General features: G+C 40.9%; 1 protein-coding gene and 2 long non-coding RNA genes across 6 annotated transcripts; 1 reads left to right on the top strand and 2 right to left on the bottom strand.

The window, feature by feature from the left end:
- Nucleotides 1-700: 700 nt before the first annotated feature.
- On the top strand, nucleotides 701-15,679 carry LOC117501344. Of its 4 annotated transcripts, XR_004558016.1 has the most exons (3): nucleotides 8,680-8,991; nucleotides 11,342-11,892; nucleotides 15,670-15,679. It is a non-coding gene; the product is annotated as an uncharacterized LOC117501344 (long non-coding RNA). The 4 variants fall into 4 exon arrangements; XR_004558018.1 differs by lacking the exons at nucleotides 8,680-8,991; nucleotides 15,670-15,679 and adding an exon at nucleotides 701-1,278 and having other exon boundaries at nucleotides 11,267-11,916; XR_004558017.1 differs by lacking the exons at nucleotides 8,680-8,991; nucleotides 15,670-15,679 and adding an exon at nucleotides 713-1,278 and having other exon boundaries at nucleotides 11,342-11,916.
- Nucleotides 1,770-3,576, bottom strand: dlx6a (distal-less homeobox 6a). Its single transcript, XM_034160198.1, has 3 exons — nucleotides 3,161-3,576; nucleotides 2,518-2,711; nucleotides 1,770-2,345 (listed from the first exon to the last, which is right to left on the bottom strand). Exons 1-3 carry the CDS (start codon nucleotides 3,465-3,467, stop codon nucleotides 2,106-2,108), a joined length of 741 nt encoding a protein of 246 aa, XP_034016089.1. The 5' UTR covers nucleotides 3,468-3,576; the 3' UTR covers nucleotides 1,770-2,105.
- On the bottom strand, nucleotides 4,919-21,436 carry LOC117501345. The gene is made up of 3 exons (XR_004558019.1): nucleotides 21,423-21,436; nucleotides 13,205-13,211; nucleotides 4,919-5,050 (listed from the first exon to the last, which is right to left on the bottom strand). It is a non-coding gene; the product is annotated as an uncharacterized LOC117501345 (long non-coding RNA).
- Nucleotides 21,437-22,090: the final 654 nt, after the last annotated feature.

Genomic DNA, 22,090 nt, shown 5'->3' with positions numbered 1-22,090 from the left:
CTAGTTTTGCAAATCGAGTCTAAATAATGACAGTTAGCTTTACTGGACAGCTCCAACTGTAACACTCCACGATAATTATTCTGCAGGATTAAGGCCTCCATTATCATAATCTGGACATTGACAATTACCTATAATTTGCAAAGATGCGCTTGGTTCTTGATTGCGGAGGGGCTTTATTCCCCCCACCCCACCCCACCAAACTCACCATCACTAAATAGTGACAGTAATAACAGCTAATTTTGCAGGCAATATATAAGAGTTTACCGGGGTGTGCAAACACTTTCCCACCTGGATTTGCTTATGCAGCCACCAGCAGAAAAAGAGCGCGCGGCGCGTTTTTGGGGAGATTTTCCTGAGCAAATAATATTAGGTAAGGAAGGATGATGCTTCTATTTGTTGTTGATGTTTCAGTTCATTTAATATATATAGATCTAAGATCAAATTTTATAGAGAAACCGGCACATGATCTTACAGAAGCTTTTGTTTTTCATATGGAGAGGGAAGAAAAAAAACGTATTTTACGCGCATTTTACGCATGCAGTGATCTATCTATCTATCTATCTTGGTTCTGAATATATAAAACGTTATTCGTGATCTTTATTGATGTTTAATCAAGCGATGGTGTTGCCAAATGGGCCGCTTGGGGCCCACGCGGGGGCCCCATTGCCCGGGTGGGAGGGGGTGGGTTTGTGGGGCGCGGGGGGTGGAGGGCTCACGCAGGTAGACACGCTGAATGCGCGCCAGTGGGACATCCACGCCTTGACAGCTGCATGGAGCTTTTCAGCGTCGTAATTTCAGATAATATCCCGAGCGCTCACTCTTCTCGGCAATTTGTATATGAATAACCGAATAATTTTCCCCCCTTTTGTTCCATCTGTGCTACCTCAAATCCAAATAAAGATGCCTTTTAGTATTAAAAGTGGTAGAAAATTACAGGTAATTATCTTTGACGGTAAAAACGCTGTAATCAGCGGGCTACATCAAAAATTACCCTAATTATGCCTGCATTTATGAGAATGGAGGAGAGAGAAAAAAAGGCTCACTTGGATAAAAACCCACAAATTGTCCCAAATATCTCCTTCATATTGAACGCCGCTGCAGCTGGCTGCTTTGTTCACCATCGATCCCGCGGAGCTTGGCATTTAACGGCCTGCATTAGGACGGAGAGAAGGGAGAAAACATTTTGTCAATACTTCTAATAATTGAGGGTGAAATGACAAGATGAGCTGGACCTGGAGCAAAATGTCTGCGAGGTGAATTGTGCAGCAGCGGCGCACGGTAAGTTAATTTCCTCTCAGTGTTTCTAATAAATCTATAGTTCGTCACCAACCACTGTGAACGCTTTTGGAATCTATTTAAAAATGTTTACTCTGATGAAAACCGGTTTGTGTCTCCTATTATCTTACACACCAGGGGGACGGGAAATAGGCTTTGCGCATGGAGATGTTGGCCCAATAGAATAAAAAGGCCTATTTTGGATTTCATTTCATTTCATTTCATTTCTTTTTTTTTTTTTTTTTTTTTTTGAAATCATGCAAACAGCAGGCGTCTGTGCTTGAGTCACGGTTTACTCAGATCTGACAAAACATAAAAAGTGTTTGTACAACTAAAATCGCAGATTATATTTACATACATAGTTTTGCATGTTGGAGAAACAAACCAAAAAAGAGCAGTTCACCATGGCAAGGGGAAAGAGAGAGAGAGAGAGAGAGAGAGGAGAGAGAGAGAGAGAGAGAGAGAGAGAGAGAGGAGAGAGAGAGAGAGAGAGAGGAGAGAGACAGAAGGCGTCTGCGGGGGTGCAGTCTTTTGCCCAGAGTGGCTAAAACGTCATGATATATTTGGTATTTTTCACGTTCAGATGTTGACATTGAATGAAAGCATATCACAAATATGCGGAGCCCACTGAATAGCCATGAGCGATAAAATGGTTAGTTCCTCTGTCTGTGTCGTGGCGCGGAGGCTTGGCTGCAGTTTTCTCCATCGACGGAGGAGCAGCGGAGGGGTTTCTCCTCTCCACCATCCAGTCTCTGCGCTGACACAAATTGCAGGCTACGTTGGAGATCCGGAGGCCTCCAGACAGCTCGCTGACCTCCTGCCTCGACAGTCTATCTCTGCATGGAGTCCTGATGTGGGGAGGAGTACCAGTGGGAGTAACCCGGCATGTAGCTGTTGGCCGGCATGTTTACTCCTTTGGAAGAGGCCGAGACGTCCCATATTGGAGGGATGGTCGGGGAGCGCGGGGACAGAGACATGGAGCCCGGGATTGGGTCGCTTTCGTGTGGGTTGCTTCCTTGCTTCAGAAGTTTCTTGAACTTTGACCTCTTATTCTGGAACCAAATCTTTACCTGAAAGGGAGGGGAGGTGAGGGGAGGAGGGAGAGATGCGCACATTTAGCCAGACGCACGATGGAGGATTGATTTCTCTTAAAATGGGCATTTTCACAAGAAATCTGAGCAAAATAATAACAACAAGAACAATAATAATAATACTGATAATAATAATAATAATTGCATGTACCTGTGTTTGTGTCAGCCCCAGAGAGGCTGCCAGCTCCGCGCGCTCCGGTAAAGCGAGGTACTGCGTCTGCTGGAAACGATGGTTTAGCGCCTGAAGCTGCAAACTGGAATAAATGGTCCGAGGTTTGCGGATCTTCTTTCCTTTTCCGTTAAAACGAATTTCCCCGTTTTCAATCACCGTCGTTTTCTGCTGCTCTGCAACAAAAACACGCAATATTATCATTTATAACCAGAGCCGGGAGGAATTTACTGCAAGCAGATGACAGAGAAATGACAAACCAGGAGTGTTTAAAAAAAAGGCGCTGTCAGATTTAGGCTGTTGCTGGTAATGACGCGTCAATTAAATGCTAATTACAACATATAAAATGTGCGTGCGCGCGTGCTGCTTCATTTCCACGTTGGTGATAAGTACAGCCCGGGCGTTAAAACTGGCTTTGACGGAGCTTGATGAGGGGAGAGAAAGAGAGAGACACCTGGATCTGGAATCGCCGGTGCCATTTTACGCACGGTTTTTTTTTTTTTCCCCCTCAGCTCCAAGTGGCGCTGGGAACGCGGGATAAAAACATAAAAAAAAAAAAAAAAAAAAAAAAAAAATTAGGCTACACCGGGTGGACGTGGACTCGTAGACATGGATGGTGTCTTACCTGCGCCGTCTAACCTTGTCTGTCCTCCCGTGTTGTTGTGATAGGACGGCAGGTACGGGCTGTGGTGCGCGTGGCTCACGTAGGGGTAAGGTAACGACCGGTTGTAGTTGTTGCTCCCGGTGTACGGACTGCTCTCGTGCTGGTGGTGCGCGTGTGAGCCGGAGTGGAGACAGTGCAGCGGGTAGTGGCCGCTGACCATCGATGGGGAACTCTGCTGCGAGTGCGACTGCTGCCCAAACTCCATGAACGCAGATTTGGACGAGTCCTGAGCCTCCAGACCGTCAGCCATCGTAGTCATGGTCATCATCGAATTTTCTGCCTTGAGAGCACTCACCCCCCTCTCCCTCTCCCTCTCTCTCTCTTTCTCTCTTTCTCTCAAGTCGCTTTTCTCTCTCGCTCTCGCTCTCTCCCCCTCTCCACCTCGCGCGGATATTGTCCCCCAAATCGTCGCGCGCGTCTTTATTTCATCCTTCGCGACGCGATATTCTTACTCAAATCTATAGGCGAAAGTTAAGGGAGAGATTTTAAGGTGGATTCTGTTAAAATTGAGCCTTTGCTTGCAGACTTGATGCCAACACTACAAGTAAAATGGTTTGTCTCCAAAGGGCAGTGCCTCCCGATTGGTCATCCAACCCAACGTCATCAATGCTCCGCGCTTCGCGGAGGTTTGAGCAGGAGTTAACCCACCTCACCATCTCCCACCACAACCACGGGGGAAATAATATGTGGTGGGAACAGACGTCTAATTCCTACAGACAAGCTTCTCGCGTAAAAGTGCTGTTTTGGAATTACAAAGTCGGTTATGTTTTTTAACTCAAACCCCCAAATTACGCACGTCGCGCGACTCATAGCGCGCTCTTTGATATGGTTTGTGCAGCCGCATGTCCATATATCCTTTTATTATTATTAAAGCCCTTTCTTAAAATCTGGAATTCGATATAAAAACAGCAAACAAGCACCTGTTTTACTAATTCAGACTATTTTATCTTGATCCAAATCATACGGCGAAGCTCCAAAACAATTGATTCGCGCTAAAGATTAAGTTTTTTACTATTTTATAGTTAAAATAATAGTTCTAATTTGCAATGCAACCATAGTTTGGACGAGTTTTTTATAACTGGTCCTAGTTATTATTTACACGAAGCTCATCTCAAGCAGGTGGAATTATTTTAATGATAAATAAGAAAGAAGGCGCGCAACATAAACGATATTCAGTTCTATTTCGTTATAACTGGAATTAATTTTAAAATTGATTGCAATATTTGTTTTGCATCTTAAAGAGTGCTGCGTCTTGATGTTCTAAAAGTGATATGTTTTCCTGCGGCTGGTGAGCATATGAATAAAAATCATTCAAAATTAAAAACGTGTCACATTAAATAATATAACACTGTTCCCGCGGTACAATATGTTATTTTGAAGAAGCTGATGTAAACCGACAGTAATCTTTTATCCTTAATATGAGGCCTTATTTAATCCTCAATATGTAAATTACACATATTTGCTCTGATCTGATTTGCAAATAAAAAAAGATTTCGTTTTAATGCAATATTATTTTTTTCACAGCGCTCAGCAACTTTGCCACAGTTTTCAGCTATTTCACAAAAAAAAAAGAAAAACAAGACGAAGATGCAGCAATGAGAAATAATCACAGTTGCAATCAGGTTGCTACAAACCTTTTTGATTAGCGGCCACACTTCGCTCAAATTGCAGCTATAAAATTAAGAACAATTCGCTTGTAATGATTACGCACTGGATTTATTTTGGGGAGGGAGGAATAGTGGATATAGCATAAATTATCCCTTAATTATACGCCAGTGTCTCCTCAATTATCCTCTTATCAAAAATGGTTGTCTAAATGCGGCGTTTAGTTTCAATTTTCTCCCATTTTTTCTGCAACAAGAACTATACCTTGCTATTATCCTCAGCTGCGGTTGTTATTTACTTTGCGGGGATTTAAAAGTGCTCAACCCAGCCAGATAATCATTTTACAGCCAGACGCACAGTCCTGGATGTTCGCTGCGCGCGAGTAAATGATGTTTTCTTTTGATTAAATGAAAGTGAAAGAGAAAAATCTGCGCGCTTCTTTGCGCATCGGCAGGTAAGCCCTTCGATTTGCTTTGCATGCGCATTGGTGATTTTTATCGCTAATTCGTGGAGAGCCAGCGCACCTCGGCTCGGTCACCCTTCACTGATCTAACACAGTGGTCAGTTCTCGTGTCCGTGTTCCACTTGGACACGCAGAAGAGAAACCGGATCCTTTTCTAATCGCCTCTGAACTCCGCGGTAATGCCATTTGTTTCCCCCCGCGGGGCTCGATTTGGAAACAATATCTCCATTTCTCAGGTTTTGCGGCATAATTTTGCGCCACAGCAGGATGACTATCTTGCAGAGGTGGCAGTGCGGATGAGAAGGTATTGGGGTCTCGCATGCGCCTTTGGAGGCTTTTATTTTCCGTGCGCTGAGATTAATTAAAGTGATGAAAGGATGCATTTGTTTGAATGAGGGGAACATGACAACACTTTATGAATATCCATGCACGCTGACAGCCGCGTCTTTTTACAGTTATAAATAAACAGTGCAATTATGCACAATTTCTTTATCAATAAGTTTGCATAAAGCGAACTCTTATATTTTAATATTTTAAATTTACGCACCATGCGCCAATGCGACATCAGATCAGGAGAGAAATTATTTTCTATTTCACTTCGACAAATGTGTCAATCACAAAATGAGCAGCTTTCGAACTCAAATCTAGAAATCACTTTGTCCCTAAGTAGATGATTGACCTTCAGCACAATCAATGGCCGCGCTGGCTTAACAGAAGTGGTCTTTATTTCCAGCTGTCTTATAAACGCTGATGAATGACTCTCTAAAAATCACTCTAGTGTCCAGCAACTGTGGATGCATCGGGCCTGCACGGGGTTTTTCCTGCCGCGTCACGGAATACATGAAAACTGAGAATATTTATTGTTGTAACTTGTTAAAAAACTGAGCTTTAACAGTTTAAAATGAAGTGACATAAATGCGCAGGGAAGATAATATATTTGGGGTAATTATAACGTGTTCCAAGCTGTTGTGCGACTTGTATATTTAATTATACTTGAGTGTTAACACGGATTTCCCGCAGGACAGGTCCCAATTGCGGCGAGCGCCTCTGCGTGCGCTCTTGCGGTTTGGTCTCCCTGGAAAGCCACATCTATGGGTGCGCAAGGAGCCCTTAACAGCTGAGGTTTGTCACTGCAGAAAGAGAAGGGGGGGTCCTTTTTAGCATGCGCACGGTCTTCTGTGCAAAAGCAGCACCCACGCTTTCGCCAACCCTGCATGCCGCGTAAAAAAAGGGCGGGAAGCGGTAAAGGGAAGACGCGCCGCACGACGCGCAGCTGTCTCGATGTTATACACGGTTCATTGTAACAAGATTCACAGGGGCGTCTCACCAACACCCCAACCCCACCCTTCACAGCCGCAAATGATCAGCTTTTAATGCTCCGGCAGAATTTATCCGTGCCTAAATGCTGCGTGGCGCATCACTTTTACGCACAGGAATTACGCATGGACAAATGGGGGAAAAAAAATAAATAAACAAAAGTAGCTTGTACAAAAGTCTTTCATGTGTTTTGTAAACCTTACCATGGAATAAATAAATAAATAAAATATAATACTAAGAATAAAAAAATCTGAAGTGCGGTTTGGGCTACAAAGAAAGCCACACGCGCTCGCAGGCAAACCGCACGCTCGCGGTGACGTTTAAACCACGAATTCCAATTATCTCCACTAAGCAGCAACATCCGCATATGCATGGCCCCAGGTGCAAGCGAGAGCCTTCAGATGGGATCAAATGCTATGCAAAGCCCTCTGATTCCAGCTCTCGTGCACTATTGGATTTAATTTTGCGGGGCTGAAACTGCAAAGGCCCGAGTCGGGACCCGTGTCCTAATTAAGACATCTCGTTTCATGGCCTTCCTTTTGCTACAAAAAGGTGTCAGAAAAAAATAAAATGATGATAACGAATTCCAACAAAGAGGAAATAAAGGCGCACAAACGGTTGTCACGTTATATTTAAGAACAAATCTCAATAAACTGGAGGAAGATTTGGAGATTTTCTGGCAGTTTTGACCCTCAAAACATCGTGAGCGAGTTATTTCATCTGCAGCTTCAATGACCTGATGTGCACTCTGCAGCTTAAATAATACCCAGAAAGTTGATATAAATTTGATCAGTATGGTGCGTTTCCCTCCCCTTAATACGCGACATGATTAGGCCTGACAGCGCTGCGGTCGGTCGTGAAGGAGAGGATTTTGGTCTGCAGATGACAGACAGGAAGGACAGCAATCATGAGCTTTTTTTTTTTTTTCCTTCTTCCTTTTTTTATCAGAATGTACTGTTCGATGCCGTTTGTCCCTGATGATAGAAAATTGCTCTGTTGCCAGGACGCTGCAGCCCGAAATAGAGGGCAGGAGCAACATTTCCATTTTCTACTTTGAAAGCCATTGAAATTAATTAGTAAAAAAATGAAAAAAAGGGGGTGGGAGGGGGGGGGGGACCACTAGCAAACAAAGAGTCACAAAAATATACTTTTTTTTTTATGGTGGCCTACAAATCCAACCTTCTCATTTGTCCATTTTTTTCTGTAATAGAGTGAGAGATTCACTTCAACGGTTGGAAATCACATGCGTGGCTTCTAATATAGTTCCAGGCCTGGGAAAAGACTTCAAACACAAGCATTTATTTCACAATCCCCTGGTATAATTAGAGCACCTTTTATCATTTGTCCTGAACTGAAATGCAGCAGCAACAGCAACAACAACAACAACAATAACAACAACAACAACAATAACAACAACAATAATAATAATAATAATAATATAGAAATTTGTATTTGTGCATATGTCTTGTATTGACAATACATTAGAAATAATAATAATAATAAAAATGTTAAACTATTAATGTAATAAGAGTATATTGAAAGTGTTGTTTGACATCATTAACTGTGATCTGATGGGTGTGTATCAGTGGTGATGACAGTTTTACTGTGTGGGTCAGAACCTCCTCAGGCTCTACATGCATGCACCTGTACTGCATGGAAGTGCAATTCTGAAAGAACATTTCTGTGACGGCACTAAACGTTCCTGCAGCAGGAACATAATAGGTTTTTGTGTTTTTGTAGGTTTTCATGTTTTTTTTTTTTTTTTTTTTGCTTTACTTAGATGTAGGATTAGCAGAAGAAATGTGTAATGTATAAAAAGGGAGCTGCCACCAAACAATCAAGAATGAAATAACAGTAGAATAGGTGGATTTTCATATTTTGAAACGTGTTGTGTGTTTGAGGAAGGTTGTATGGACTCATATTAAAAGTGGTGGGTTATAAGTCAACAAATGATGATTGGTGCACTCAGTGGGTTTTAACAGGCCATGATTCAGAAATGAAAATGTCACTTAAATCTTTATGAGTCCATAATCATGGCCACAGTAAATTAATTTTAAAAAGAAAGAAATAAGAATAAAAACAAACAGAAAAGAATAGACATTACAGACTTCTTTTCCTCACTGAGTGCACATCAGTGGGGAAAGAGAAAAATGTGTTGGTGAGAACATCTTGTAGCTGTAACTCTCACAGGAGGCCCACACTAACCCACACATGTGCTCCTGGCTCACATGCAGGAATGAATGAAGTGCAGCACACAATAGCCAAACACTGGCTGCAAAATAAAGGAGGCTGAAATTTAAGAGCGCGGTGTGAAGTGAGGTGGAAAAAAGGTGAAGAGAAAAAGGGAGTCACACCTGGTCAGGAGTGGAGCTGTAGACGTGACACGCTGCCTGGGTTCTCAGGTCAGGTGATAGACCTTTGTCTGCAGCACCTCAAGACACTCCTACCTGAAACTGTGTTTCTCATCAGAGTGGGCTTGGCCTCTGTGCACCGCCCTCTGGAGAAAAAGTCTGATGCAGGTAGATGAATAAATGCTACAAACTGGAAATATATATCCTGCAGCAAATATTAAATAAGTTGAAATTTATTCTTTACAAAGACTAAGCTTTTGCTTCCTCACATTCATTAAATGGTTCTGAGTTCTGCTCACCTCACACAAACCACTGGTGTTATTACTACTACTACTACTACTACTATTATTATTATTATTATTATTATTATTATTAGCACAGTAACATAATAATCTAATAATTACTTTATTATGTTTTGATATAGTAGTCTATATCTATAACAGTAGTATTATTATTAGTGTAGTAACATAACAATAATAATGTAATAATTACATTATTATGTTTTGATATAGTAGTCTATATTTATAACAGTATTATTATTATTATTATTATCATCATCATCATCATCATCATCATCAGGAGGGTAATAACATAACAACATGTAATTATATATTCACATTCACATTAAGACCCACATTATTATTATTATTATTATTATTATTAGCGCAGTAACATAATAATCTAATAATTACTTTATTATGTTTTGATATAGTAGTCTATATCTATAACAGTAGTATTATTATTAGTGTAGTAACATAACAATAATAATCTAATAATTACTTTATTATGTTTTGATATAGTAGTCTATATAACAGTAGTATTATTATTAGTGTAGTAACATAATAATAATCTAATAATTACGTTATTATGTTTTGATATAGTAGTCTATATTTATAACAGTATTATTATTATTATGATCATCATCATCATCATCAGGAGGGTAATAACATAACAACATGTAATTATATATTCACATTCACATTAAGACCCACATTATTATTATTATTATTATTATTATTATTATTATTATTATTATTATTATTATTATTATTATTATTATTATTATTATTATCTTCTTCTGTCTCCCATCTTGCATATTAAGAGTTTACAACATTTACAAAATATAAAGTAGTCTCACAGATAACAATGTGCTATAAAATAATCTTTATAAACAGGTTTAAACAGTTTATCATGTTTTGAGGCCTTTAAACTGGAGTTAATTCCAGCATTGATACAGTAGTATCATTTCCAAATTTAAAAAGTTTTATGAATTGATCAGAGTTTAACAAAATTGTTGATGATCGGTTTCTTTGGAATTAAAACTGTGAAGCATTTGTGGGTCAGATGGCTCAGGACTGTGTCATTGATCACTGATCAGTTTTCTCTGTGATTATGTCTGCAGCCACTTATGTCATTGTTAATTGGTTGCAATCCATTTCTTTCTAAGATGTCAGTTTCAAGTACAGGTTTGTATTTGTTTATTTATTTTTTGTCTATTTTGGGGGAGTGAAGTTCACATCTGACCCCTAAAATTTATCAAATCACAGAAAGAGCAATGGGAAAAATGAGTTATGACTTCTGTGATGTGAAATAACAGAATACAGCACAAATTCCCTTTCAAATTCTTGCGTATTTACCTTTGCAATTCAGGGTTTTGACCTTGAATATTTTCTTAATTATTTATTTATTTTAAAGTGAGCTAGCCATATTCTCTAAACCTTTTCAATATGTTTCACACACTCTGAACTCACCTTACTTCATTTCAATGAAACGCAGTTGCAGATTTAATGTGGTTCACAGTAAAAATGAAAAAAAAAAAAATCTCCACTTTGGCATAAACATACAACCTGCTTGAAAACTAGAGTATAAAACAAGCACATTTCATTGGCTATATCTACGACTGAACATTAAAATGAGGTGATTTGATCATATTTCCTCAGAACATCCACACTGACTGGAGGTTTTATTTTTTTTAAACTGATCCCCCCCCCCAGGTGTATTGATCAGTGTGTGAGTGCAAGTTTACTTATATAACTTGAAGGATTGATGCAGATCAGGCTGCTTTTCATAGAAACAGTTAAAATGACAAGTTGATGTTTCAACACAAAGTGCTTTTTTGAGATTCTACATGATTAATTTTTCTCTCTGTCTCCTTCTTTCCTCATTTTCCATTCACATTCTCCCTACCATCCATTACTGTTCTCCTCTCCACCTCCTTTCTCCTCCACCTTGCTCCTTCTCTCTCTGACTCCTCATTCCCTCCCTCTTTCCTTCATACCCCCCACTCCCCACATCACCCATTACTCCATCCTCCTGCATCCTTCTTGGCAGCTCCATCTCCTCCTGCTCCCCTCCATCCATCCCTCCGTCTCTCCCTTTCTCTCTCTCCCTGCTTGGTTTCCACAGCTGTGGCGAGTGAGGGGCAGATGACCGGAGAATTGGCCCCTGGGAGAGCAGTGAGCCATCCTGCTGCTATTAGGCTCGTGGCTAATAATAGGTGTTTCAGACCGGGGGAAGATCAATCAGGGGGAATCATGGGGAATGTTCGGAGCAGCGCTTTTTACACATCGGCCCAGATGGATGAAATTACACTTGTCAGTTTTTAGTTGCATTACTCTCAAATTGGTTGTCTACTCTTTCTCCCTCTCCCTCTCTCTCTCTCTCTCTTTGCCCTCATTCATGTGTCAGTGGCCTGCTAAAAGGATTGGCCGGTGAAATCCCTGTCATTTTTGTCTTTTCCCCCCGTTTAGCCCCCAGGCTTCACGCGTCGGAACGAAAACACATTGCACGTCTGCATATGCACTTTGCTTTAAGGCCTTATTGTCTCCAGGCCCTGTGCAGTTTTTGTGACGAATGCAAATGCAAAAGTGCTAATGACATCCTGCAAAGTGCATGCTCTGAATGTGTGTGATGGTAACATAATATGAATAACTCACCTTCAAACTGTGCAGAATGAAGTTTTTTTAAAAGAAAAAAAAAAATCATTGCATTAAGTTGACTTCTATGAAATAGTTCTTAGATCATTAACTGTGATGTAATTCAGGCTGCTATGTTTCTAAGGTGAATAAAATATGCCACAATATTCAGAGTGGTTTGTATTTATTTGATGACGTTGTATCACCCAACAAAATAAAATGCAATGGGCACAGCTAACCCAAAAATTAGCTTTTATAACTGCTAATCCAGTAACTGAAAAGTTAACTGTGATAACGTTAAGATGACAACCCGCTAAACATTTAGTTGAAGCTATGATAACCGCTAATCCCTAATGGTTAAATTGTACTATATGAATTTATCTTTGGCTTTTTTTTTAAGTTCTAAAACCCTGAAAACAGATAGGCCAAACGTGCTGAAATTTCAATATGTTGTAGCATAAAAATGAAGGTTCCCAAAAAGCGTTAGTATGATCAGTCAACATACAGTTTGTTGACATCACAATACAGAAAGTATTGAATGAATAAGAAATATTAAGGAATAAAAATACAAATGAATGATCATTTTAATAATCTAAATAATGAGTTTACTCAGACTTGACCTCCCACTTCTCCATCTCCTCAAACCGATACAAATCTTACCTTCATCCGTTGTGTCAGTTTGAATTTCTAGATTAGTGCTCAAGCATGAACAAACTTTTGTGATCTTAGGGCTTGCAAAGGTTTTTGACTGTTAAACCTAATTCAAAAAATTCTTAGCCGGCTTAACGTTCGAAAAACTAAATTTAGTGGAAGCTAACTGGTCTGCTAATGGTTTTAAAAGTTAGCTGCCAGGCTAATCACCTAATCTTAGCTTCACTTATTAGGTGTTAGCTGATTAGCTGAAGTATGCCCACCACCACTGAAAGGTCAGTTGTCTCAAAAATAATTTTTTTTAAGCTTGTAGGTAATAAAACTAACCAGTCATCACTATAAAATAAAGCTACAGCCACATTAGCTACAAATGGCGGCAACAAGCCGTTGGCTTTGTCACTTGATGGGTGTTGCTGGGGTGTGCACGCTAGCATCTCTGTAAGATGTCTTGTAAATCACTTCAGAGGTATATGGTTACAAAAACAGTATTTTTAGATTTAAAAGTGTTTATTTCTTGCTAACTTTTACAAAATATGCTGTTTTGGTGCTTTTCCCGCCAACTTGGTTTATTTTGTTCAAGCGAGTTGCCAGCTGATGTCACACTGTCTTTTTACTCTGATTGGCAGTCGCCAAGTTAGTATTTGCATAAACTAGACTTCTGGTCTAAAAATGGCCACTCTGAAAGTCAATGGCAAGTCGCCACTTTGCCTCTGTTGCTTGTAGCTAATGTGACCGTAAGGGAAGGAACAGGACTCAAGTCTCGAATGGTCCTCTCACATCTACGACAAAAAGCCTGCAGTTATTTGGGGAATAAAAAGCATGAATAAGTGCATAAATAAGTGCAAGTTGCTTGCACTTATTTATGCACACAAACATGCAAAGTTGGCAATCACTACCTGCAATAATACTGCAAAAAGAATGCAATCACCTGCATTACAATTAAACAACTATGGCATTGTTTTGTCACACGTGGGAGAGAATAACTACAAATGACCAGTTTCTGTGCCTGTTGCGTTACCCCTTGGTCACATTAGCAACAAGCAACAAAGGCAAAGCAATGAGCTGCCATTCATTTTCAGAGTGGGCATTTTACAGCGACAATAGACAAGCCACTAGCTAGACAGAACCACGGCAACTGCCAATCCAAATGAAGGCAGCATGATGTCAGCGTGACATACGCTGGTTGCTAGCTCCAACAAAATAATCCAAGATGGTGGAATGTGCCCTGAAACAGCTGCATTTATATATAAATCTAATATGCTTGTAATTTTAATCTTATACTTTGTAAAGGTTTGTGAGAAATAAACACTTCTGAATCTGAAATTGCTATTTTTGTAACAAGATAACACCTCTGAAGTGATTTACAAGACATCTTATGGAGATGATAGCATGCTAACTAGTGACAGTGTTGAGTTTCCCCACTTTTTTAATAATTGATTTGAATAATTACACAGAAATGCCAATTAACTGCAACCTGTCCAGACATACCCATCAAGTGACAAATTGTCTGTCACCCTCATTTGTAGCTAATCTGAGCGTAGCTTTTAGTGGAAAAAAAGCTGCAATTTCCTGTTTTTCTGTCCAATCTTGACACAAGAAGAATTTTTTTCATGATATAATTTACTTCTGTATGACAGGATTATTGCGCAGCATATTAGCTTTTTGGATAACACTGTTGACTTACAGCAAGAGGGTTCGAATCCCATCTTGTCCCCTCTGTGTGGAGTTTGTGTCCCTATGTCCCTATGTTTGCTTGGGTTTCCTTTGGGTACTCACATCCTCCCACTTCATGGGAGGACTGGAAACTAAACTGACCGTAGGTATGAGTGAGAGCGTCATGTGTGTTTGCCCCGTGATAGACGTGGTTTGTCCGCCTTTTTCCAAATGACTGCTGGAATACTGGGATCGGCTCCAACCCCCCGTGATCCATAACAGGAATAAGCGGGTTCTGAAAATGAATGAATGACAGCATTATCGAAGGTGTAGTCCCATTAATTTAATTACAAAATTTTGTTCATGTCAGAATTGAGTTTTTATAAGGCTTCTTTATTTCTGTAGTATATCATAAAATTATAGCCAATTTTATAGCTGGTAATCCAATTATTTTAGGGGCATTACAGAGGAAATTTAGTTAGTTTGCTCCTTGAGATTTTGCAGATGACACAATGGAGGAAGAGCATTTGTCCATGTGGAAAATCCAATGCTCATGTGGCATTCAACCGCATTCCATCTTACCGCATGGAAAAATACACACAAAGCTATGAAAAAATGTCTCCCCACGGAGTTGTTCTGGCAAATCAAGTAAAAATGTTGCAACTACAACAAGCAATAGCACTGCCAACTAACACAGCAGATGTGTGTGAGTGCTGGCTTACCTGTCCAGCAGATATCCAAGAAAACCTTTGTATGAAATTTGTCCAGTATTTATCTTGTGTTCTTCCCAACTTGTTGCGTGTTGGCCTATGCTAATCAACTGTGTCTGTCACAGTCTTTCTTTTCCATTTTATACCACTTGTTGTCACAGATGAATGTCTACCACATTTCTTTGTGTCCACGATGCAATCACTAACATATGCATAGTGTCATTTGACATTTCTGTTCGCACATGTTTTCGTGATCAATATCGAAAAAGACAAAGGGGAAGGAGTGCATCATCTATGGGATGTACAAATAGGGACACAGACCAGCAAACAGGCCTCACGTTTCATTTAATTCCAGAAGATGAAGCGAGCAGAAAGCAGCAATCACCAGGAGGGATTCCAGTCATGGGATGGCATTGGCAACCACTTGACAAAGGAGTGTGTTTGTTGTGATGACCTCATCGATGGTACGTTTTCTATTACAAATGTTGTCAAAACAAACAAGCAATAGAAACATGCCTGTAGGCCCCTAAACTTCCTTATCCCCACTGGGTTGAATAAAGCTGGGCTCAAGGTCAAATATGTATAGATTTGTCTGAATTTCAAAATCAATCAGTTTGTCAGGTCATGGCTCCATTTCTCCATTGGAATTGTGTATAGATCAGGAAGACTTTTCAATCCGTTACCACACCCCAGCTTGGTGGTATATTTTTGCCGAACTTTTGCGTCAAACCTCATCACGTCTGTTGAAACATCGGGCATAATTTTATTCGTTACAAGAACGGTTGACAATGTTACGATTCAAAAGCCAAAACAATGGCACATTTGGCCGTTCTGTTGACACCCAGTGTTGTGCACAGGCTGAGAATGATGTCATTTTCAGGATCCCCAAATTCTCTTGTGCCACAGAAATGGAGCGTAGCACATATTCTACCAGGAAGACTCAGGTTTTAGCTTTACTCACCTCTAATTAATAACACCTGTTATCTAATCAGAAGCAGTGGATCTAAATTTCGGCATCAACAACGACCAACAGGAAAAGCCAAAACCAATTAAAGATGGCAATCCTGACTCACCTCTCTGGTATTTATAGATGCTGTCTGAGTGAGGCCTTGCCTCCTCCACCCTACCACCTAGTGATTGGTTCCTGTCATGCCTCTGTGTTCTGCTGCCTCCCATTGGTCCTTGTCTGTCATGGGCCTCACCTCTACCTCCTCTTAATGTCACCTTTGCTTGGTTTCTGCATTCACCCTGGTCGCCATACCGCTCTGCGCCCTGCTCCCAACCACCGCCAGTTAGTCCCCGTCTGACTCCACCCCTGCCTTCTTCCAACGGCAGGATTCAAGTGCAACATGTCCCAACACCATCAGGAATGGGGACCAACCCCAAAACAAACACTATCTCATTTGTACAATTTTAATTTGTGGAAAACATGCTCAAGTTGTTTACCTCCTGAGTCTTAATAGAAATGAAGGTACTTTATAATAACTAGATGTCAACACAAAGTAAAATTGGTTAATTTTCTGAAAAATCCAAGAGGCCCCTGAAAATAGTCTTAACTACAAAAGTCTGTGTGTGTGTGGGGGGGAGATCTACAGAAAATTTTTGGGAGCTACTGAGCTAATGACGATGTGCTGGTGCTAAGTAGCGCAGCGTGTCACTTTGGAAATGTGAGCATGAGGTTGCAAGGGATCAATGCGAAGCCGCCACACAACACCTATTTGTGTCAGCGATTTCCAGTTCTGACCAGCCGTTGACAGACTAAAGTGTTTAGTTTACAACTTGTCCTCACATTAATAGCTCGCCCTCTGGCTTAAAAAGGGAGTGGGCTGGAATCGATATATTAAAGCAGTTCCAAAGTTGCTTGTGAAACTTCTATGCAAGGCGACGTGGAATCGGCTGAAAACTACACAGCAGGACCCCCAGATGTTGGGGTCTCTGGAGGCAGCAAAGATGCGGAGATGTTCGTCAGTGTCTGATTACACAACTGAGGAGACCGCAAACAGAAAGCGTTCTTTCAAAGAGCAGAGACCATTTGGTGTGTGTGTGTGTCTCTGTGAGCGAGTGTCTCCTTAGCAACAGGAAGAAAATTAACATTGACATCCTGACTTCCCGGCAAAACTCGTCTCGGGGCTTCTGCTGGATATTTCCAATGGGCGAGCAAAAAAAAGAAAGAGTGATGTTCAAAAGCTGATATAAAGACACACACTCCCCGCTTGTCTTCCATTTATATTGAAATGAGTTGTTCCCCCCTTTGGCTCAGCTTGTGTGGAGTGAATACAGAGTCCTAATGTATGTATTTTGCTCATTTTACTGTGTCTGGTGTTTCCGCGCCTCTCCTCTGTGACTCTGTGTTTGCCTCCTGCTGCGGTAAACACAACATTGCTATGATAGCACATGCATTTCAGAAAGCTCAAAACACAGCCGAGGAGCCGAAACATTCATTCTGTCTCTCTCTCTCTCAATGGCTTCGCCCCCTCCCCTCCTCACCACACCACCGCCACCACCATCGCCGCCGCCGCCGCCGCCTCCCTGTTTCTCTCTCGGTCCTCTCCCTCACTTCCAGCCAAGGTATTCAGCTCCTATGATTGCAAACATGCATAACGACAGCGTCTCCCAGGGGGCCAGCGGAGGTACCCCACTGATGCTCAGAGACTATCCTGTCGTTCCCAGTGCAGGAAATTTGTCGGCGGCGTGCGCCGGAGCCTGGTGAGCTTTGGCGAGGCGCCGGGAGAAGCCTGGCTGGCTGTTTCTTGTTAATAAAATGAAGTGCAAATTGTGCCGGGCTGCGCATGCATTGGAACAGCTCACTGCTTCCTCCCATTACGAGGCCAGGGCGAGCGCCATGGAAGCATAAGCGTGAATACATTATAAAGTAATGAGGAAACATCCAGGAGAGGGTCACGGGGGGCGTCAAGCGGCTCCAGAGGCCTCACCAAGAGCTTTCAGTGTGCTCCGTGATGGATTAGTCATTCGCATTTGAAGAGCGAGCGAGAGGTGGAGTTCAACGATATTACACATAGCAACAGTTGCTAAGTGTTGGAGCCAGCGAGGCCCATTCAGCATCTGAATGTGTGCAGTCGCTGCGGAACAGGAATATAGGTGAATGGAGATCGGGCTGTTTCAAATATTGACAATGATAATAATACCACATAATATTGATGAAAAATGATAAATTTGCATGGAATCATGGCAAGTGAATAGAAAAAACAAATTCAGTGTGGATCTTATTTTATAAGTATGTTCTTTTCCTACTGTGATTTTCACTTGGTTGCAGCCCCTAATCTTCAGAAATAGCAAAGAAAAAATAAGTTTCTGCAGAAAAAAGTCAAGTGTAACTTCAGAGCCAGAGAACAGCATATCAGCATATGAACATATGAATTCATACATACAATATTTACAATGTTTTTCAAGACACTCCAGTTTGACAATGAGCAAGACCTCATTTTTCGAGGTGACTGTGGGTTTATAAACACTCCGGGCTTGGTGTTTGACTTCCATGCTGAATGTTTGTTTCTCTTTTCCTGGTAAAAGCACAGCAGTATGGTTTCCCTTCCAATTCCATTCTTACAGAAAACCAGGATATGAATATTCTGTCAGAATTGTAAAAAAATACATTATTTTCATTTAGTGTACATTCTAAAACTGTGACTGAAAAAAGTCTATATATACATACATACCTCATACATACATACATACATATATACCAGCCCAGTCTCTCGTGCTGCCGTGACGAAATGAGTCAAATTTTCATGGCGGGGTTTTTTTTTAACTCACTCTTCCTAACTCTACTCCTACCCCCTAACCATACCCTAACCATAACCACCCGACTCCCCGCTTCACTTTTAATTTTGTGCAGCCATCACAGAATTAATTCAAATTAATTTGTGCTGCCGTGACGAAAATGAGGCGCTTTTCGTCACAATATCACAAACCAATAGATTAATGTATATTTCGTGCTGCTGAATCACGACTTGCCGTGAGACCAGGTTGTACACACACACACACACACACACACACACACACACACACACACACACACACACACACACACACACACACACACACACACACACACACACACACACACACACACACACACACAAACATATATATAGTAGTGTTCAGAATAATAGTAGTGCTATGTGACTAAAAAGATTAATCCAGGTTTTGAGTATATTTCTTATTGTTACATCGGAAACAAGGCACCAGTAGATTCAGTAGATTCTCACAAATCCAACAAGACCAAGCATTCATGATATGCACACTATTAAGGCTATGAAATTGGGCTATTAGTAACAAAAAGTAGAAAAGGGGGTGTTCACAATAATATTAGTGTGGCATTCAGTCAGTGAGTTTGTCAATTTTGTGGAACAAACAGGTGTGAATCAGGTGTCCCCTATTTAAGTATGAAGCCAGCACCTGTTGAACATGCTTTTCTCTTTGAAAGCCTGAGGAAAATGGGACGTTCAAGACATTGTTCAGAAGAACAGCGTAGTTTGATTAAAAAGTTGATTGGAGAGGGGGAAAATTATACGCAGGTGCAAAAAATTATAGGCTGTTCATCTACAATGATCTCCAGTGCGTGGAAGAAAATGGAAAACAACCATCAAAATGGATAGAAGAGTAACCAGAATGGCAAAGGCTCACCCATTGATCAGCTCCAGGATGATCAAAGACAGTCTGGAGTTACCTGTAAGTGCTGTGACAGTTAGAAGACGCCTGTGTGAAGCTAATTTATTTGCAAGAATCCCCCGCAAAGTCCCTCTGTTAAATAAAAGATGTGCAGAAGAGGTTACAATTTGCCAAAGAACACATCAACTGGCCTAAAGAGAAATGGAGGAATATTTTGTGGACTGATGAGAGTAAAATTGTTCTTTTTGGGTCCAAGGGCCACAAACAGTTTGTGAGACGACCCCCAAACTCTGAATTCAAGCCACAGTTCACAGTGAAGACAGTGAAGCATGGTGGTGCAAACATCATGATATGGGCATGTTGCTTCTACTATGGTGTTGGGCCTATATATTACATACCAGGTATCATGGATCAGTTTGGATATGTCAAAATACTTGAAGAGGTCATGTTGCCTTATGCTGAAGAGGACATGTCCTTGAAATGGGTGTTTCAACAAGACAATGACCCCAAGCACACTAGTAAACGAGCAAAATCTTGGTTCCAAACCAACAAAACTAATATTTCGGAGTGAAGGTGGTTGACTCCATGCCTTGCAGATGTGAAGAAATCATGAAAAACTGTGGTTATACACCTAAATACTAGTTTAGTGATTCACAGGATTGCTAAAAAAAAGCAGTTTGAACATAATAGTTTTGAGTTTGTAACATCAACAGCAGATGCTACTATTATTGTGAACACCCCCTTTTCTACTTTTTTTTTTACTAATAGCCCAATTTCATAGCCTTAATAGTGTGCATATCATGAATGCTTGGTCTTGTTGGATTTGTGAGAATCTACTGAATCTACTGGTACCTTGTTTCCCATGTAACAATAAGGAATATACTAAAAACCTGGATTAATCTTTTTAGTCACATAGCACTACTATTATTCTAATAAATTAGATTAACATGTATTAATCTGGCCTAATATATATATATATAAGGCCAGATTAATACATGTTAATCTAATTTATTAACTTAATTTCAAAGAACTTAATTCATTTAGGTGTTTCCAATTAAAACAATTCCATTAAGTTGGTTTCTTTTTCAGCGTAGTTAATTTGTGGAAGCGCGTTCCAGCCCATGCAGTATGTGTGAATACAGTAGTACAGTTCAAGAAGTCTATTGATACAAGCCCTTCGATGGAGAGGCTGATATTTTGTTGACTGCTGAGGTGTCTTATCTCCTCACTGTGGGACTAATAGTCTCATGATTCAGGTGAATTCAGGTGATTTCAGCTGCCACCCTTGGAAGGTTTTACCCTACATGTTCATGGCAGCCATGGTACACTGAGACTGGATTGTAGGTGTTGTTTAGTCCAGTTGAGTGGTAGAGAAATCCTGCTTGGCACATGGACTAATGAAGGAGGTTTTTCAGTACTCGCATCGAGAACAACGTGTTCTCATGAAATTTTGTCTTTATTCCAATATTTAGAAAAAAGAAGGAAAGAAATAAAATCCAGCTGTCGTGTCATAGTTGATGGGATGAGGCGTACTACTTGTACGCCTCATCCCATTGAGTCTGGGATGGATCCCAAAACCACCATGAAGATCATTCTATCGTCCGTATAAGAGGAATTATCAAGTCAACTCCTTTTACTGCATTGAAAAATTCAAACTGACACACTTAACTAAATGAGTAGCCTTGAGTGCTGTATATGGACTCGAGCCGTCAATCATTTGTCACACAAACAGGTGACATTATACATTTTGTAAGGATGGGGAGGGAGGCAGCGAGGAACCCACTGCTTCGGAACCACTTTCAGGTTCTCCACATCGCAAACAACCACCCACTGGCGTTCAGTCACTGATGAGTCTGCCGAGCTGCAATGGAGTTGCCTGATGGAACACCATAGCAACGACCGACACCTGGCAAGAGTTCATCTCACCTCCTCTCTTTTTCTCCCATCATACCCCTTTCCCTCCATCATCCCTATGCCCCTCCTCCCTCAGATGCTGGAACAAATTTCTCTCAGACTGACTGAAAGCCCCTGTGAACAAATAATGGGTGCACGCCAGTCTAAATAAAGTGTGGTTTATGAGTTGAGGTCAGAAACGTCTCCCTCTGCTCAGTTCTCTCTCTCTCTCTGTCTTTCTCTCTCTCTCGTTCTCTCTTTTTAATGTTGTGCACAAAAAAAACAGTTGCCAGCTTTTTTCTCTCTTTTTTTGGGCCATATGGCTGCTTGGTGATTATACAAAGCCATTTTTTCCTTTCTCACAGTGAGGCACGCATTCAAATAAAAGAGAGCGGCTCCACACCAGTAGTCTGCAAACCCATTTTGTCGAATGGAACAAGACTTCCAAGCCAAAGCAAACCAATGTGTCCCTTTGCCATTTGCTTACCCTCTTGCCTTTTAATAATAGGTTGGACCTCTGCGATAAATACAATTGCTGTAGATGGCTTGACTCACTTGTGTTATCAATTAATCAAATTAAACATGACTGCAGGGACTGTTGCAGTGGCGTGACAGATTGCGTAAATCTTCATGTAAGCCAGAGTTTGATGGAAATCACCAGTTCGTGATGATGGAACACCTCTGTGTTGTTTCAGCTTTAT

The sequence above is a fragment of the Thalassophryne amazonica genome, chromosome 20 (assembly GCF_902500255.1).
Source record: "Thalassophryne amazonica chromosome 20, fThaAma1.1, whole genome shotgun sequence".
NCBI lineage: Eukaryota > Metazoa > Chordata > Actinopteri > Batrachoidiformes > Batrachoididae > Thalassophryne > Thalassophryne amazonica.
This window is presented reverse-complemented; position numbering and strand designations above follow the sequence as displayed.

What these genes read in the sequence shown, in the direction of transcription:
- dlx6a (XM_034160198.1), bottom strand. Translation starts at nt 3,467, where the DNA reads ATGATGACCATGACTACGATGGCTGACGGTCTGGAGGCTCAGGACTCG. An exon ending in GACAAGGTTAGACGGCGCAG is followed by an intron (nt 2,712 to 3,160) that starts GTAAGACACCAT and finishes TTTTTGTTGCAG; the next exon opens with AGCAGCAGAAAACGACGGTG. An exon ending in TGGGGCTGACACAAACACAG is followed by an intron (nt 2,346 to 2,517) that starts GTACATGCAATT and finishes CCTCCCTTTCAG; the next exon opens with GTAAAGATTTGGTTCCAGAA.